The sequence below is a fragment of the Pistacia vera genome, unplaced genomic scaffold (assembly GCF_008641045.1).
Source record: "Pistacia vera cultivar Batoury unplaced genomic scaffold, PisVer_v2 Contig623, whole genome shotgun sequence".
NCBI classification, from domain to species: Eukaryota; Viridiplantae; Streptophyta; class Magnoliopsida; order Sapindales; family Anacardiaceae; genus Pistacia; species Pistacia vera.
The window spans coordinates 352,996-372,670 of record NW_022196472.1 but is presented as its reverse complement, the minus strand read 5'-3'; the positions used below and the strand labels follow the sequence as shown (position 1 = coordinate 372,670).

Below are 19,675 nucleotides of genomic sequence, written 5' to 3'. Positions count from 1 at the left end.
TATTTACAAGTCTTTCATTACTGTGTTATTAGTCAACAATAAATACATTAAATGTTAATTTTTTCTAAGAGCTTTTAAAAAACATGATTGGTGTTGATGAAGGTACTAACTGACTCAATTGATTGCAATAGACAGAAAAAAAAAAAAAAAAAAAAAGCAATGGAACATGAATTTCAAAACAATACTGAGAGGTTACATAAATTAAGCTCAACTTCAATTTCAAAGCAATAAATTAAGCTCAATTTCAATTTATGTACCCTTCCAATTAAGCTCAATTTCAAAGCAATAAATTAAGCTCAATTTCAATTTAGTACCTTCCAATTTATTACATAAATTAAGTTTATATATTGCACCATGTAACTGTATAATTCAAAAAATATTGCCATCAAATACCATTATTAAATTATAGAGCAAGAGATTTAGTGCAAATATATTTTGTTTTTATTTATTTGGAGTAATATGTTGCATCTTCATATGGTTAATAGTTGCCATCAAATACCATTGTACGGGTGGGTGTTTTTAAGGGAATTGATATTGGACGGGATTGTGGAATTCCCCATTATTAATAAAATTTGAAGTAATGCAAGCCTAAAACAGATGTAAATTGCAAAGTGAACCATTACCATTGTGATACGGGAGGCCGTGTGGTATGGTACCAATCCAGATCCAAAAATTTAATAAAAAAGTTGTGAAACTTAATCAAACAGATACAAAACCAATGTCTTAATTAAAGAAGAATGAATGTTGGGATGTATTGGTGACAATAATATTGGTGTGCAATGTATAATGTATTGGTTTGATGTGTGTGCAAGTAATAGTTTGACAATATTTCATATGTGTTTTGCATTAAATTGTTGATTTTTTTATTTTTTTTATTTATAGGTTTCTAATGGAGGGTAATTCCTTAAGTACCCCTGCAATACAAGATACAATTACTGATACACCCGAAGTATAATAGCCTAGATAATGAAAATCAAAATCAAAATCGATTCAAAAGCAAAAAAGAGCGAAGACTTCAGTGGCATGGTCGGAGTTTAAGGAGGTGGTACCCTAAGGCACCAAAAAGGCTGAGTGTATCCATTGCAAAGTCAAGTGATTATTAATGCAACGGAAGCACCACCAGTTCAATAGACATTTAAGCCGGTGTTTAAGAAGAAAAGCTCATGAGGCAACAACATATTAGTTTTCCGACTGTCGGTAATAATGTTCCAACTACTATTTTGCCAGCTTTAAGTGGGAAGTTTGACATGTCGAAAATGGGGAATTGATCGCCCATTGGGTGCTTATGCAGATGCATCCATTTACAGTTGTGGAGGAAGAGGGTTGAACAATATGATGAAGTATGGGTTCCTGGAGGACTTCGATTTCCCGCCACACTTGTAAAAAAGATTGTATGAAGGTATATGAAAGTGAGAAGGCCAAATTGAAGACTTTGTGAAGACTGTGACAAAAATCAGTTTGACTACAGACTTATGGAATTCAGGAATCAAAAGATGGAGTATATGGTGTTGACCGGGCATTGGATAGATAGTAGTTGGAGGCTGAATAGGCGTATCCTCAACTTTGTTCGTCTACCTCCTCGGACTGGTATTGCGATTGCGGATGGCATTTTCAAGTGCCTAATGGGATGGGGAATTGAAAATAAGGTATATACTATTTCTGTGGATAATGCTTAAGTAATGATGGGGAAGTTTTTGAAGAAATTTTGAAGTTTCGGGGAAACTCCTTTGTGGAGGTAAACTGTTTCATGTGAGATGTGCGCACACATCTTGAACCTAATTGTTCAAGATGGACTCATCAAATTAGGCATCATTGACGACATCTATGAGAGTGTGTTGTATATCAACAGTTCCGAAGCAGACTCAAGGTATTTTGAGATTGTTCAACAACTTAAATTGCCGTATCGGAAACTTATTCTTCATTGTAAAACAAGGTGGAATTCTACCTATGAAATGTTGGCGACAGCAATTAAGTTCAAAAAGGTTTTTCCAAGAGTGAAAGAGAGGGATATCAATTATCATAATAATCGAGTGACGAGGATTGGGAGAAAGTGGAGAAAGTTATGAAGTTTGTGAAGTATTCTGTGGTTCAACAAACTCATTTCAGGAAGTGATTATCCGAGTCTAATTTATTCTTGAAGGAGGTGTGTGCAGTGAAATGTATGTTGGATAGAAAAGTGAATCTGAAGTGATTTTATTGGAGTCATGGTTAGGAAAATGAAACTGAAGTTTGATAAATATTGGGGGAATGTAATATGTTGATGTCTGTGGCTGTATATTGGATCCCGGTTGAAAATGAGGGTATTCAGTGGGCATTCCTAAGATGTGTTAGGCAGAAGGACGGGCAAATATGGTGACGGTCCGGGATACATTGTATGAGTATACAGGGAGTACCTTCAAGCTAACCAAGGTATGACTATCGCCCGTGCTTCTACATCACAAGGGGATGGATGGAGCCATTGGTGAGGTGGCTGTGGTTGAGGGAGCCGAGACCTGGGATGATTTTAGCACTTTCTGGACGTGGTTTGAAACTGTTGAGCCTAGTCAGTCTGAGTTGGACTGTTATTTGGGAGAGGGATGCCATAAGTGGGTGGGGGATCATGACTCATTCGATGCCTTACAGTGGTGGAAGGCAAATTCAACCAAGTTTCCTATATTGTCAACGATGGCTCGAGAGATACTAGCCACCGATCACTACGGTTGCTCAGAGTCTGCATTCAGTGCTGGGAGCAGGGTTATTGATAGTTACCGAGCTTCTTGTCACAGCTACTGTGGAGATGGTGTTATGTGGATGTGACTGGTGTCGCACTTTGAATGGAGTGAAAAAAGGGTGCAAAGTAGTTCCATGCTTACATGTTTTTTTTTTATTATATTTAAAATAACTTATTCTAACCTATAAATTATTTTTATCTCTTTTTCATCTCTTTTCATCTTAGAAGAGGAGGATGAGGATCACTTGGAGATTCAGCTTCGTATTCTATCAGGTGATGGGAGTCAGCAGATTGGTTGATTCACTCGTAAGTTATTGGCTGTGACAGGGGGATTTGCAGGTCTATATTATTACTTTTGTTGAGGTTTGCATTTTCATCTTTACGGTTTATATAAATGACAATTATATAATATGTTTCACATTAATTTGTTTGTAGGAGGGTGGGGCTACATAGACATACAGCCAATTATCTTTGCTTTATATATATTTTTTGTGATGGGGATGTCATTGATGTATAGTTATGCTAATCCCCCATTTTGTTTTTGTGAAAACTTTATTAAGTCAAGTGAACTAAACAAAAATATTTAGTTCACAACTTAATTTGTGGTACAACAGTAGTTAAATGATAATTTGTGAAAAGTGAAAATTTAGCATTTACCATTAGTTTGACTGTTTGAGGATGTCGAAAAAAATTTAGCTTACTGCATGAAGCAGTATAGAATTATTTTGTGTGACATGAAATACATGCAGCTCCTATGATCATTAATTCATGTAACAAATAATTATAAAAAATGCGAGTTAATGGTTTCCATATAAAATTAATTAAACACACACTAGAAAATAATGATAATCCATTTTGGGAGATAAAATCCATATGGGATTGAACTAAAAAAATATTTCAGAGGCAGACTGCTGCCCGAAATTTTGGAAAATAAATTGAAAAAAAAAAAAATTTTATTTGGAGATGGCTCGCGAGCCGGCTCGAACGTCGCTCGATAAGCCGGCTCCGAGCCGGCTCGAAATAATAAATATCTATGCCCGACGCGAGCCGAGCCGTATAATTTTGGCTCAGACTCGGCTCGTGACTTATCTTCTCTCACGAGCCGAGCTCGTTAAGCCGAAAACTCGGCTCGGCTCGGCTCGATAACACCCCTAACTACAATTCGAAGGGAAAAAGAAAATTCAGCAAATCTAAAGAAATTTAAAAACCCATTTCTGGTATTTACCAGAAAAAGGAAATCAACCACTACAAAAAATTAGGGATATTTGTATTTACGATATGGAGATGGAAGGTAAAATAAGAGATGAGATATGGAGATGAATAAATACTACGATGATTTGGGGCTTCAATTAGGGATTTAGGAGAGGAACTAACGATTGGGGTTGTTGACGATCTTGGCTTTGATGGGGAAGGAGTGAGTGAGAGAGATGGCGATGGTGAGTTGGTGACTGTAAGTGAAGACTGAAGAATGAAGATGGCGATGGTGAGGTTGAGTCGTGAGTTTGTGACTATCGTCTGTCGAGTGTCGAGCGAGAGAGACACGAGAGTTGAGTTTGAGTTAAATTAAAATTGGGTTTGTAAGGTTATTTTAAAAATCAAAAAGTTTTAGTAAAGTGGATGGATACGGATATCGCTTTTTTGACAATCTTGATCGGTATCTGATCCGAATATTCAGTTTTCTAAAATTATTATCCGTATCCGATCCGAATTTTTGGATATCTGATTTTTTTCGGATCGGAGCAAAGCGGTACAGGATCAGATACCAGATATCGGATTTTTTTGAACAGCCCGAGATTACATAGATGAGAAAAAGGTTGCGTTTGCAAATGGGTGTAGATCCTGCTGAAGTATTGAGTGTCTTTTTGTTAGTGTTATGAGCATCTCATTAGTTTCCTAAATAGCCCCCCGTCCCCACCAATCCCTTATTGGGTGGGATAGAATTGTAAATTTATAATATTATGATTAATTATAATTCATGTATATGAAACACACATGAATATTAAATATTTAATGATACTTTGTGACTAAATTTAAAAATATCCCGAATAATGTTTTAAGTATCTCTAATTTCTAAAAATAAATATATAAAAGAATCTCTTTGTTGATACAGAAATCTGAACCAGTTGAGTGATTTGATTGACCTTGACGAGATCAGAATTGATGTGTATGTGATTATAGATAATCAGCGATGAGCAAATGATAAATATAAAAAGTAAATGACAAAGAGATCCTTAAAGTGATTCAGCGAGATAAACTCTTAACCCTACGTCCACGGTTCTTGTATTTATCGTGAGAGCTTACAACATGAATTTTATGAGAGTTTTCTAACTGTTTTTAATCATTTCAGGGGGTATATATACAACGTTGGTACAAAGGAAAGAGCAAAAATAAAAAGATTACAATTGATTTGAAATGCAACTCTGATATTCTCGCGATTAAACGTTGTAATTGCACAAAGATTGTTGTTAATCTGATTTCTCTCGAGATATTTGAGATCTGGAGTTATATGGGAATTGGTTGAACAAGCCGCACAGATTGTTCGCGAATAGCTGTTGAACTAGAGTTCGATGACCTTATGTTGGGTTGGACAATCGTTGGAGTCGAGTTGGTTTTGAATCAAGCTACATCCTTTCCTCGCAGTAGCCCGAACTTGATGGAAAAATCACACACAACACTCGTCTTGTGGGAAAATATATTAATCCATTATGATTATATGATATTATGATAAAACACTTAAAATACATAATCCCCCAAATTAAGATAACTCTAAAGTATCTAAATATAGGGGGTATTTGTCTGAACTTATGAAAATTAACTTATAAGCAATAAGTACTTATAAGCTAATTTTAGTTTATTAACATTTGAAATTTTAAGCAATTATGTATTTATAATTAAATCTACATCCAAATTTGCTTAATTTCGAACCCCCAAAAAACATTTCAACTAGTACCAATTATTATAATTAAATATATTAATGCATATAATATAATCTAAAATATTTGGTGCAAATAGGGGTGTGGAAATCCAGTTAACTGAACTGGATTACATACTTTTCAAACTGAAGTAGTTTTTCGGTTTAGAGGATAATTCGAACCGAAACCTAACCGAATTATCCTTTGAACCGATTATCAACTGAACCGATAATTCGATTTGGTTATCGGTTAACCGGTTTATAAACTTATTTTAATAAAATTTGAAATTGCCCTTTTAGAATAGCAAGACATCAAATGAGTGCCTCAAAGCCGTCGATTTCAAATACCCCAAATCAGAATCTAGCACTTACACAAACCAACACCTGAAGAGACGCACAGAATCAGTCTCACTTAGTCTCATGGAGACTTCTCATAAACAAAAATGCAGACGCAGAGCTTCCAAACATACCCTAAAGCTAAAAATCTACCAAACCATTGAAGAAAAAGAAGGCTGAAGTCCAATCATGACGTTCTCTTCTCGCCTCTTATCCAAATCCAAACAGAAAAGTAGTGAAAGAGAAGAAATGGAGAAGACGAAAAAGAAAAAAAAACAGAAAAATGAAAGGAGAAGAAGACGATAAAGAAAAGGAAAAGTGGAGAAGGAGAGGAAAAAGAGAGAAATTGGTGAAGAAGAGGAAGAGAAGAAGGCGAAAATGTGAAGAACAACTAAAAAAAAGAAAGAGAAAGGAGTGAAAGGAGAAGAAGAAGGGGAAAACAGTGAAAGGAAAAGAAGACAAAAAAAAAAGTACTGGCGTGGAGAAGCAAACCTAAGAAAATGCGCAGTGAAGTAGACTGCAGTCAGTTCTGCGTACCAAATTTCAAGAAAAAGTGGGGGAAAAAATAATGGATATTTTTTTATTTTTTTCAAAACCTATTTTTAAAACCGGTTTTAGTTAATTAATTTAATATTATCCTTAAACGTTAATTGAATTAGATGTTTGGTTTAATCATTTTTAAAAATCGAAACCGAATTGATTAATCTGCAAAACTAGTTTTCTGATTCGGTTTTTGTTAGGTTCGATTTTTAGTTTTTTGTTTTTTTTTTTTGACAGCCCTAGATGCAAATAGATACTAAACCATGAAGTTTAATTTTTATATATTAGTATAAATAAAAAAATAAAAAATTGAATTATCATCACCAGCTTTCCCGACGGCGAGATGGGATACTCGACTTTGTTTAATTGCTGGTTTGAACTTTGAAGATTGAATTGTGTGGAGATAAATGAACATTGGATTAAATAGAATGATGATGAATTTTGGTAAAGAACGGGCGATGTAAGGGTAGTATAGTCATTACATTTGCAACATATATATATATATATATATATATAATTAACTTGCCTTATTTATTATTATTATTATTATTATTTTTTTTTTTGTGCGTGTGGATGCCGATTAACTACTGTGCTCAACAATAACCAAGTCATCCAATTGTATTAAACATAGCCAAATTAAACTATTATTTTCTTAATAAATCACCCCAATATATCAATTATCACAGTGGGTTTAGCCATACAAAAATATGAAAGATTGGTCATTTTTAAAAGAGTTTATTTCATTTTCGCCCTGTAGAACTGTTTAGTATTAAGTAATAAGTCATCTTCTTAAATTCTTATAATTATCAAAAGAATCCTTCAAATATCAAACATTCCCCGTAAAATTATTAAAAAATCTACTATCAAAGAGTTACATAATACTTTCTAAAAGAAAGGGAATAATTATACTAAACTAGTCAATTATGACATTTGGATGTATTACTCAAGATATCTTAAGTTCGATCTACCTGAGTTGCTAATAGAGATTTATCTGATTGTCAACTTTAAAACCACAGGAGATTAGTTGAGGTGCTCATAAGCTGACCCAGATAGGCAGATACCCTTCGTCACCAAAAAAAAGAAAATATTTATATTAAGCAATCTTGTATCCGAAAAAATTGAATTTTTTTTTTTTTTAAATCCCAAAATTGTGAAAATATTTTCTTACTATTTTTAAATTAAAATTCAAAGCAAAATACAATATAAAAATTGTGGTTCACAAACCTACACAAACACCCCTTCATGCTTCCAAATTATCCACTTTTTGTGGCAATGCAATATCCTTCCCTTTCCCTTACTCCCTTTCACTTCTCTTCTTCACAAAAATCTCCATGGCCAGCACGCCCTCACCCTTCTCCCAAAATTACCTTTTTACCCCTCCACACTCCTCCTCCACTACCCACCGTCGTGCTCCACCCTTCCGTCCTCCCACTTCAACAACCCGCCACGCATTGTCCCTGAATTACCATTTTGCTCCTCCGAAGACCACACCCACATGCCGGAAACTGACGTGTAAGGCGGCCGAAGTGTCGGTGGCGGAGGGGTCTTCGACGTCCGGAGACGGAGGAGACAACTGGGTTCCCGTTGTGCCGCTGGCGGCGCTGCCGAAGGGAGAGCGGCGCGTGATTATACAAGATGGGGAGACTATATTGCTTTTGTGGTATAAAGATGAAGTCTTTGCGATTGAAAATAAGTCCCCTGCTGAAGGTGCTTATACTGAAGGCTTGCTCAATGCCAAACTCACCCAGGTATTTGATGAAGTTCCTACGAAAATTTTACTAAGGGGATGTTTACTTAAAATTCTGGAACTTTTGGATCGAATTAATAATTTCGTGTACTTTTGTGCATCAAGGAAAAGTCCCGTTAGATTGTAGTGTGACAATTTGTGACATCATGTTTTGTTAATGTTGAATGTTGTATGTGAGTAGTGAGGAGAAGCCAGAGTGTCTAGTTAGAGTGGTTAGGCATGTGGGTTACTAACGCTTGTTTCGGGTTCGATTGTGAAACCTATATGACAAAATGCCTGGAATATATTAGTAGTGAGAAGTTCTGAGTATAATTAGTGCAAAGTTCGTCTGTTGAAAGCTATATGGTAAATTTTTATTTTGGTCAAGTTATTTGGAATTGAATTTTTTTTTTTTTTTTTTAAAACATAGAATTGGGTTATTTATCAACAAACTTGGTTTCGCTTCTCTTTGGGAAATATATGATCTAGCTGAACTAATTCCTGTTTTGCAATGAAGTGCTTTAAGTGGAACTTGTTGAGTGTTTCATGGCTCTTGCATTGTGGATTTGGTGTCATGGAGAGTGTTCTCTCTTAGAAGAACTTGCTTCCTCTATGGTAAGTGAGAAGTAATCTGACATGTGGGGCTTCAGATCATAAATTTTGAAAGAAACTTTATTAGTTAAGAATTTTTAGTATTTGAGGAATTTCTGTTGGTTAACCAGGCCTATAGACATTGCATTAGACCGGGCATGGGGTGTTCCTCTGATCCGATCACTGTTTTCCTGGTTGGAGAAGTGCCAAATTGTGCACTTCATTGCTCATGCTAATTGCTGAGTGCATGAATTGTGTCATGGTGACTGCAGAGAATTGGACCTAGTACTCTTTTGATGACAATGATAGATTTGCTTCACAAAGTGGAATGTGTTATGATTTTGTGATTCCATGCTTAAGGAGAAGAGGCTAAATGTAACATGTACTGTTGAGTGGCTTAGAAATGAAGATGACAAAATAGATTTAGGGTACTTGCACAAATCTGTACTAGCCCAAGGTATTACACAAGATTGTTTTGAGAAGAATCTACATGTATTCCTCTTTTAGTTAACATGTGGAAAACAGTTAATATTGTTACCTCAGTGATATTGAGATTTTATTTTATTGTTTTCCTTTGCTTCTTATGAATGAGGGGAAAGGTTAAATATAAATACAACTAAAGATGTCATAGTCCAGGTTTAATAGAAATGGTTCCACTTATTCATATTACTGAATTGGTTTTAGCTTGTTGATTCTTTATGCCAAAAATTTGTGAGTTTTAAAGCATCAATAGACTGCTTGTTTCTTAGTTTCATGAATGAATTTTCCATTGTTCAAAAAATTCGGATTGTGAAACCTTGAAACTATCAGCCTTACACAGGGTTTCCAAAGGTTTTACAGTTTGGACTCATAATCTGCACACAAACAGCTTATGATAATCAAGATGGATATAGTTGTTGACCCACTGGTACATAATTGAATTGTTTCCTTGAATCAACAGAAAAACATGACTGGTAAAGGATCTACAGATTTGTTGTGAAATATACTGTGGACCTGTCAATTTACATCTGACATTTCTGTCTCATGTTCATGCCCTGTCATTTTAGAACTTTCTTGTTGTGATTTCCTGGGGTGAGATAAACAAAAACTTGATTATCTGTCTCTTCTTTTCTGCAGGAGGGTTGTATAGTTTGCCCTACAACTGATAGCATATTTGATCTTCGGACTGGAGACATCAAGGAGTGGTATCCAAAAAACCCTGTACTGAGAGTTCTTACACCTGCTTTAAGGACACTGTTTGTTTATCCTGTAAAAACTGATGAAGAAAATATTTACATCAATATGAGAGGAGCTGTAAAATCGGATGCAGCTGCAGAGATTGTTTTTAGTGGAAAAGCTCAACCCGGAGTAACTGCAACAGATGTCAATGTTGATGAGGTCACTGCAAAGCTTAGTCTTGTCTGCATAGTAAATTAGTAGTTTGAGTTCTCCTGTTTTATTTGTTTGTTTATGGTATGTCACAGGTGAGAATGGTGGTTGATGAAGATTCAGAGGGGTTTGGCTTCACCCGAAAAAATGAATTGATAAACGGGAAGGCTGCCGTAATTGGCTTCCTTTTGTTGTTAGATTTTGAACTCTTGACTGGTAAGGGCCTTCTCAAAGGAACTGGCTTCTTGGACTTTATTTATTCGGTTTCAAATGCTTTAAAATAGATTTCAACATTTTTCTTAAAAAAATGAGAAGAATTTGTCTCCAAAAAAAGATATTTTTAAAGAATTTCTCTGATTTGTTGGAATATAGTTTCTTTGTTTAGTCATAACACATTTTGATGTATAATCTAGTGAACCTTCAAATGTATTCTCTTGCTGTTGTATATTGTTCGAAAATTACATCAATTGATGTTTATTTATGTTCCAAATTCAGTAAGATCAATTATATGTACAACAAACTTGTATTTTTGAAAATTGATGTAGACGCCGCCAAGGCTAAAATTCACAAATTTTATATCATGTGCTTTAATTATTCTATACTTTACATAGTTTGAGATGAATGATTTAATATGAAATTTCCAACTCTTTGATATGTCACACGTATATAACAATTTTAATTGTGAAAAGTCTTTTGTGATTTATGTTGCAATTCATCCAGCCAATGATAAAGAGAGTGTGTTTGCAGCGATATACTTCCATTATCGAAGACTTTATTAGGTTGATGAAGTTTTTGAAACTAAGAAAAGTCTTTTTATATTTTGTCAAAGTTTTGAGAGACATGGTTTATTAACTATAAAGAAGCAATTTGTGGTATTTGAGATGGAAAAAGTGGCTGCAATTTGGTTAGTGAAAGAGAAAATATTTGAGTCTTGCAAAATTTTTGAATAGCTTGATTTTACTCTTTAATTTGATACATGAATATGAATTTAGTCAAGTCATTGAGGCCAATCATTTTTGAATATTAACCACTTGTTAACTTGTTGACTACTTAATTTTTATTTACTTTAGCTTTTGATTTATGATATTCCAATGATTATTTTTAGTACTACCATTTTATTACTGAAAATAATAGTTTTGAAGATCCAATTAAAAGAGGTATTTGCCCATACCAAACTTGGTTTCTGTATCATGGAAAGGGAGGACAATATAAAAATAGATAATAATAATAATAAGAAAAGCTTTTTATTTTTCATATTAATTATTAATTGGGTAATATGAGTTTTTTAATGCTTTTATTATTATTATTATTATTATTATTTTTTTTTTTTTTTTGGTAATTTAAGAAGAGTTTATTGATGATAAAATAAGTTGTTTTATATCTTTAGGAGAAGCTCAAAATTGGATTTTTTTTCCTTTAAATTCTTTTTGAAATTATTTAAATTTTTATAATTTAGAAATTGTATTTCATATTCTTTTTATATTAAAATAAACCTGATGTTCACAAAAAGGAAAAAAAAATAATCTTTTATGAGATGTACATACTTTAGTAATTATTATCATAAACTATCTTAATAAAAATCTTAAAGAATCATTTAACTTTATCAACCTTCTTTTTTAGAAATTACTCCACATCCTTTACTAACATGATTTTAGATACTTTTACAATGAGTTTTATAATTTTGTAGGAATAATTTTTGAAATTCAATAAACTTCTTAGTGGGTTTATAATATTTTTCCAAAAAGGTTGGGGTAAAAATAAAATAAAGTATGTCATGTCGGGATTGTGAGAGAAAATTTGAAAGATTAAATTGTGAGTTAATTTTTTTTGCTATCAGACAGGCAATACTATACTTACAATCAAATCTTATAAACTTTCGTTCACAACTACGACATCAAAGTTTGTAATCTCACAAAATTTGGAGTAGATTTAATTTAATCTTGATAATTTTGTGAGATATTTTTCGATAATTTTACAAAATTTATAGAATAAATCAATATATTAACTAAGTCTTGGATATGAACCTATGAAAATTTTTCTGCTATCAATTGTAGTTTACATAAAACAATCTCACTATTTCATTTTGCTGACACACACCCACACATTTTATTTTATTAAATCGTTACCATGATTCATCAATGCCCACCGTTTATCAATAACCACCGCAAAAATGGTGGTTTTGAGAATTAAAAGCACCAACCATTGTTTTATTTGACAAATTTATCATGTCAGCAAACTGAAACAGTGAAATTGTTTTTTTGTTTTTTTTCGCATGAATAAGAGAGAATATGTGGTCCAAAAAAGACACGTTTTTTGGGTCATTTATAATGGTCACACTCACACAGCCCTAGTGTGTCACAAGTCAATTCTTCAGACTTTGGGGAAATTCAAAAGCCAAATTGAGCCAGTCCATCATTCTCAAAGTCAAAATTTCCAGAGACATCATCAATGAAAATAAATATTAATTATAAAAAAGGATCCTTAAACAAGAATTTAACCAAATTAGTTAAGTTTACAAGAACCCTCTTCCTATTTTCAAGTCAAATAAAAACTAAACAGAAAGGGACAAAGGAGCACTTTATGGGTGATTTATTGTGTTCCCACAAGCCCTTATTGTCTTTTTAAGTATATGTATTTGGAATTTTGGATGCCTCAAAAGCCAATTTGAATTAGTTCATCAATTTCAGGTCAAACATTTTCCCAAAAAGTCAAGTTCATTAATGAATGTTATTTATTTTTATCATAAAATCATGTGAATTTTGTACTACAATTGCATTAAAGTAAACGGGCGTCTACAAAACTTGCACCCCGCTCGAGTCTGAAGGGCAAAATTTGGCCCACCATAGGGTCTACTTTTCGTTTCTCATTAGGAGTGAAAGAACATTTAAATCCTTTTAAGTTTTGGTGAAATTATATTCGGTCCTCAGATTTGAAAAACGGACATTTACGTCTATTCTAGATTTCTAGTTATCTTAAGAGACTAAAATACCCTTAAATATAACCAAATTTGATTTTTTAATCTTTTCAAATCAAGAACCAAACTGAAATTATAACCAAAACATAATTTTTTTAAATAAATCATCTCCTATTACACACACAAAAAAAAAAAAAAAAGGGCATATTTAAGGGGTTTACTTTTTATTTGTCGATTTTCAACTTAACCCATGATCAATTTGTTTTTGTGTAACAACTAACAACTATTGGGTTTACGGAGATGAATAACACTGTCTCATAAGTTTTGGATCGAAAGTGTCACTTTTTAAAAATCGTACCTGAAATATTCTTTGTTTGTTAAGATTCTATTTTTAAGGGGTGAATTTGGTGACGAATATTTTAGACTGCTTTAATTTGTAATTTGGAGATATATTACATTTTTTAGAAAAAAAAATTTAGACATGGGTATTTGGTTGGGATGTGAAAATATGGGAAACATTTTTATTGTTGTACTTGTACTCAGAACTTTAAAATGTTTTGCTTGTTGTATCTTCCAACTTGTTATTGGCCATGGAATAAAAATCTTTTTTTTTTTTTTTTATACTAAAAACTATTGATCTTCCTAGTTTAGTTAATCATTTTTCTAATTTGTATAATATTTTTTCTCAATTTCCTCACCTTTCACGATGTAATAATTAAAATAAATAGGAGATATAATAATTATATCTCACTCATAAATTAAAAATCTTTCCTAGTTTTTTAAGAACCTTATCTCCTTTTTTTAAATATTACACACATTTTATATTTATTTGGGTAATATTCAGGGTACTATATAGATTTGTTAGAGAAAATATTTCACTAAATAGTGGGCCTATTTGCTTGCACCAATAAAGTATTCTTTAAACATATTTATTTTTTAGCACAAAAATTGTTTTAGTTTCAAATACAGTAAAATCTCTCTATAGTAAAATCTCTCTATAGTGATATTCTATATATGAATAACCTTCATATAGTTATAAAAACTTACTGTTCAACTTGGTCAAGTTATAAATAAGAATAAATTTCACATTATAATAAGTTATAATTTCTCCAGGTTACATCTTAAAGAACTTGCCTCTACATAGTAATAATTATATGCATATTGCAAAAAATATATGTTATGTTACATTAAAGGTTTTCGATGAAATAAAATATTTATTTAAAGTTGTTTGGGACAATGATTTATGCTTTAGAGTTGTTACCACATCTTTTATCTTGCGGCACATAATAAGCCACCAGCATGGGCACTTTCTAGTTGAAACCAAAATATTTTTAGCTCTCAAGCATGTTTAAAGCTTCTTGGCATGAAATCGTTGGTATTTCCATATTATCATCCTCAAGATTATCTTCTTCCTCTTCTTGTCTAATTCCTGTAATGGTTTCTTTTTCAGTTAAAATATACACGACTTTTTGCTCATTTGGATTACTAAGGAAGACATTAATATCCATTTGATTAGTGTCGTGAAGTTGTCGAATTTGATTACTCAATTTTACAGTGACTCTTTGATATCAATTTTCGTACTATCTTAATGCTACTAAAATAACGAATTGAAATCTTAATACTACTAAAACATAAATTATAAAATAAGAAATTAAAACAATAATTCTTGTAACCACACCTCTATTAAATTATAACCTCCTGATAGTAATAAATTTAATTGGTGCCAACATTATGATTATAAAGTGGTTCTACTGTACTTGATTTGTACTATAAAATTATCATAATTTTAACATAAAATTGGTAGATGGTTACTTGATAGGTGAAAAATAAAATTTAAATAACAATTTGATTGAAAGTTGATAAAGAAAAAATATTTCTAAAATTTTATTAATGTTTATACTTTAAAAAATTGGGTGTGAACTAAAGAGTATTAATTTGGGTGCATATAGACCTACTCATTAGCGAAATATATTAAGACGTATCGAGTAATGCAATAAATAAAAGCATGATAAATATTTTCCATAAATTTTAAGTGAATATGAAAATTGTCCCGTTTGAAGACTTTCTCTCGTTTTTAAAAATAAGAGAATTGAGACAATTATAATTGAAAATGAACAACACATGTTCAAATTGATTCTAGATCACCAAAAATGAACAAGTTACCAAGGTTTTAGAACCTAGCTCGAGCTGAAACTCGACAAAGTGGCCAGGTCCCAAGTTGACCGGTTGAACTAGGCCTGCAATCGAACCGAATACGAACAAATAACCCTATTTGAAACTCGTTTGATAAGCAAGAAGGAGTGTTCGATTTCGTGTTCGAACTCGAACGAACACAGGATGACTGTTCGTGTTCGTTCGATTAACAAAACAATCAGTTCGTATCGTTCGACTAACTCGTAAATACGGATTTGGATTTTGGGCCGAGTAAGGGAATTTGGGCTGGGCCTGGTAAGGGAAAATATGAAATTGGGTTTATATATATATATATATAGTAAAACCTCTTTATAGTCATAATGGTGGGATTAACTAATTTTATTACTATGAGAAGGTTATAACTTAATAGAGGTGTAGTTACAAAAATTTCTTATTTCATAATTCATGTTTTAGTAGTACAATATTAGGATTTTAATTCATGTTTTAATAGTATTAGGGTTTCAATTCAACACTTCAATTACCTACTTTTGAAACGGATAGAAGATTGTGTCTTAGAACCAATAAAGATAACTGTCTTTGATGGAATTGTAAATGCAGTTATTGCATGGTCAATAGATGTGAAGCCACAGAAAATTGCCAATTGTTTTAAGCATTACAAAATTAAGACCCCCGATGCTGATGAATTGCAAGTTACAATTGAAGTGGAAGAGGAGAATCAAAGAGTCATTGTAGAATTGAGTGATCGGATTCGACAACTTCACTATATTAATCAAATGGATATTAATGTCTTCCTTAATCATCCAAATGAGCAACAAGTCATGTATATTTTAACAGAAGAATAAATCATTGCTAAAATTAGACAAGAAGAAAGAAGAAATAATCATGAGAATGATAGTACGGAAATACAAAAAGTTTCGTACCAAGAAGCTCTAAACATGCTTGAGAGGCTACAAATATTTTGGCTTTAACAAGAAAATGTCCATGCTAACGAGTAATGTACCCGCAAGTTAAAAGATGTGGTAACAACTCTAAAACATAAATTATTGTCCCAAGCAACTTTAGATAAATATTTTATTTCATCTTAAACCTTTAATGTAACAAAACATATTTTTTTTTTACAATACACATAATTATTACAATGTGGAGGCTACTTTCCTTAAGACGAGAATTATAAAAATTATAACATATTACAATGTGGAGTTTATTCTTATTTATAACTATCACAAATTGGGAATATAATTTTTTATGACTATGTAGAGTTTATTCCTATATAGAGTATCACTATAAAGAGGTTTTACTCTCTCTCTCTCTCTCTATATATATTGCAAACTGACAAGAATGCCTATTGATAATTAAAACTAACATCTGAATTTTAACAATGGGTGGAAAATGGTTTTTTAAAAGATTGTGGGTGAAAACACTACATTTCCCAAAATTTTAACAATGGGTGGNCTATTATATTATTAAATTTGTTATGCTATACATCACTTGATTATACAATATGTTATGTTCATCAATTTACCATACTATATTTATTATTTATTAATTGAAATGTTATCTTATAATATTTAATTATTGATTACATTTGGAAAAATATGAAGCTATTATGTTATTGGATTTACTATGTTATATATCATTTGATTATACAATCTATTATATTATTAAATTTGTCATGTTATGTATCATAATAATTTATTATTTTTTAATTAAAATGCTATATACTTATATATTTAATTATCGATGACATTTGGAAAAAAAAAAAATCCAAACATATTATATATATATATATATATATAAGAAAAACAAAAGCATCATAATATTTTATTATTGATTACCATTAAAAAAAATTCATCCAAACTAAACCAAACATAATATAAAAAAGGAAAAAAATGAAAAAAAATATAAATTATAATAATGTATACCATGTTTTTCGAACATAAACGAACGAACAATCGAACAGATTGTTCGCGAACGGATGGATCAGTCGAACGTATAATGTTTGCTAACATAATCAAACGAACAGCCCATGTTCGAACTCGATCGAACATATTATCGAACGAACATTGAACTGTTCACGAACAATGTCAAACAATTATTGAACGAACATCGAGTTGTTCGCGAACTGTTCGGTTCGTTTGTAGCCCTAGGTTTAACCGGTTTGACTAATGTCTCATAAGTCCCTACAGATTTGAAATCCTACAAAAACACCCCAAATTACATTGCCGGCATCGACAACCCAGGCTAAATAGGGCCTGTTTCCGGCATCGAAAACACACCCCATCACCATGAAAACTCTCCCCTCGGCCTCCTAACCAAAACTCATCTCAGCCACCCCTGTTCGCTTGGCCAATTGGCGACAATAGCCCGCTGTTGCCGTTAATTCATTTTTGCGATTTCCAGTTGTTTCATTCACTGAAAATAAGCTTTGTCGCCACCTTTAGACTCACCAACCCTTCCTCTTCAAAAGCCCTAATATCCTAGCCACCAATTGTTCGTCGATCGTCATCCTTATTTCTAGGGTTTGAGATGAATAGTAAAATTGATAACCTGACCCAGTGAAGGCTGGGGTCCCAGTTGAACCGGTCGAGGCGGGCCGAGTTTTTAAACACTATAAGTTACACATGATTTTTAAGCATTTTTCAAATCCTAAATATGTTATCAATTTGATAATGTATAATATGGAACCTTCAAGGTGACCTATCACTCTAATTGAGGAATTGTTATGGATCCAAAAGAGTTGATTTTTTTCTTTAATTATTTTTTGAACAATTCTAAATCTTTAGATTCCAATTTAAGGGATTAGTACCCCTAAACATGTTACCGAGCCATAATATTGCTAGGATACCAAAAATCAATGAGAGAAATAGATAAGAGTTAAAAGACATCAATTAATCCCTATGACTTGATCTATTACAAGATTCTCTTGAGGTTTCAGAAATAATAAAAATCTCTCAATCATCATTTGATCTTTAGTAACCCATTGAATATACACTATTGTGAATTTATAAATAATTATCGAATTGGTCTTTTTCCGTTTATTTTAACATCTAAAACTTAATGATAAGGAATGTTTTGTCATCTCAAAAACCTGACGGGGATTGTTGTTATTTAATAAAATTACAGGGGTAATGACGATATATGATGTCGACGAGTGAGAACGGGTGATGTCGACCAGTGAGAACGGGTGATGTCACTTTCAAAACCTTTTTCCCCCATTAACTTATCCACAATGTCAAATGACATCATGCATGAGGAAAGCAGATTTGAGGAGGCATGCATTGATTTTCAGCGTTGACCTCTTCCCTCCCTCTAATAGTGCTTTTGCTTCAAATTACTCAACACGTTTTTGCTTCAATGCCCATGGCTCCACATTTAATTAAAGTTATGGTTTGTGGCTTCTAGTCCTCTCTCTCTCAGAGCCAACTTGGATTTGCTCATTAAAGCACCGTCCACATTTTTCCTTAGATAAAACCTTTACCTTACCTCCTTTGACCATTGAAAATCTTGACCCTCTCTATCTTTCAATAAAACCCAGTTGACAAATTTTTAATTAATTATTTAATCACATGCCTTAATTTGCTAGTGGCTTCTTCCCTCCAACTGTCGTCTCTTCTTCAACCTATATATAACCTCTTCTTTCTACTCTACCAAGACATAGCATTCTAAATCTCTTAAGTAAAAGCTTTTATGAGAGCTTGATGATGAGCAGCTGCTCAGAGGAGAGTAGTTCAAGTATGGCGGAGAAGAAATACAAGGGAGTACGCAGAAGAAAATGGGGCAAATGGGTGTCAGAGATAAGAGTTCCAGGCTCACAAGAGCGGCTCTGGTTAGGCTCTTACGCTACGCAGGAGGCGGCCGCAGTCGCCCACGATGTCGCTTTTTATTGTTTACGTCGACCGCTGTCTTTGTCTGGCCTTAACTTCCCCGAACTCCTGCCTCCCAGTTGTGTGAACGCGAATGTTATGTCACCAAGGGCCGTGCAAAGAGCTGCCTCCGACGCTGGAATGGGGATAGATGCACAGATGAAAGTGAGTAGATCGGGAAAAGAAGTAAGGGAGGTGAATGAAAGCGGCAAAATTCAGAGCATGGAAACGCCGTTTTGGGGGAATGATAATCAAATGTATGATTGTAGGAGCTGGGAAGAGAAGGAGCTGAGCATTTCAGTTGAAGATTATGGTTATCTCAATTACTAGTTCTTGTTCTTTAGGATTTATTTTAGTTTAATAAAGAAAATAGTAGCACATGCAGTGAAGTCTTGAGGGCTTTTGAATCTTTATTGTATATTGTAAATATTAGAAAGATGATTAATGATACTAATTAATGGATATTCTTCATATTTTTACCATTTTTTTAGTATTTAAGTTGAAAAGTTGGAATGTTAAGGTTTGTGTTGTATTATATCACGTCGTTTATAAGTCTTTTCAG

General features: G+C 32.8%; 2 protein-coding genes across 2 annotated transcripts; both read left to right on the top strand.

Annotated features, from left to right (window-relative positions):
- The first annotated feature begins 7,746 nt into the window (after positions 1-7,746).
- LOC116111028 lies at positions 7,747-10,761 on the top strand. Its single transcript, XM_031397235.1, has 3 exons — positions 7,747-8,245; positions 9,931-10,191; positions 10,278-10,761. The coding sequence occupies exons 1-3, from the start codon at positions 7,829-7,831 to the stop codon at positions 10,464-10,466; spliced, it is 867 nt and encodes a 288-aa protein (XP_031253095.1). The 5' UTR covers positions 7,747-7,828; the 3' UTR covers positions 10,467-10,761.
- Positions 10,762-18,904: 8,143 nt separating this feature from the next.
- Positions 18,905-19,595, top strand: LOC116111044 (ethylene-responsive transcription factor ERF020-like). Its single transcript, XM_031397256.1, has one exon. It carries the CDS (start codon positions 18,949-18,951, stop codon positions 19,441-19,443), a length of 495 nt encoding a protein of 164 aa, XP_031253116.1. The 5' UTR covers positions 18,905-18,948; the 3' UTR covers positions 19,444-19,595.
- The last annotated feature ends 80 nt before the right edge of the window (positions 19,596-19,675 follow it).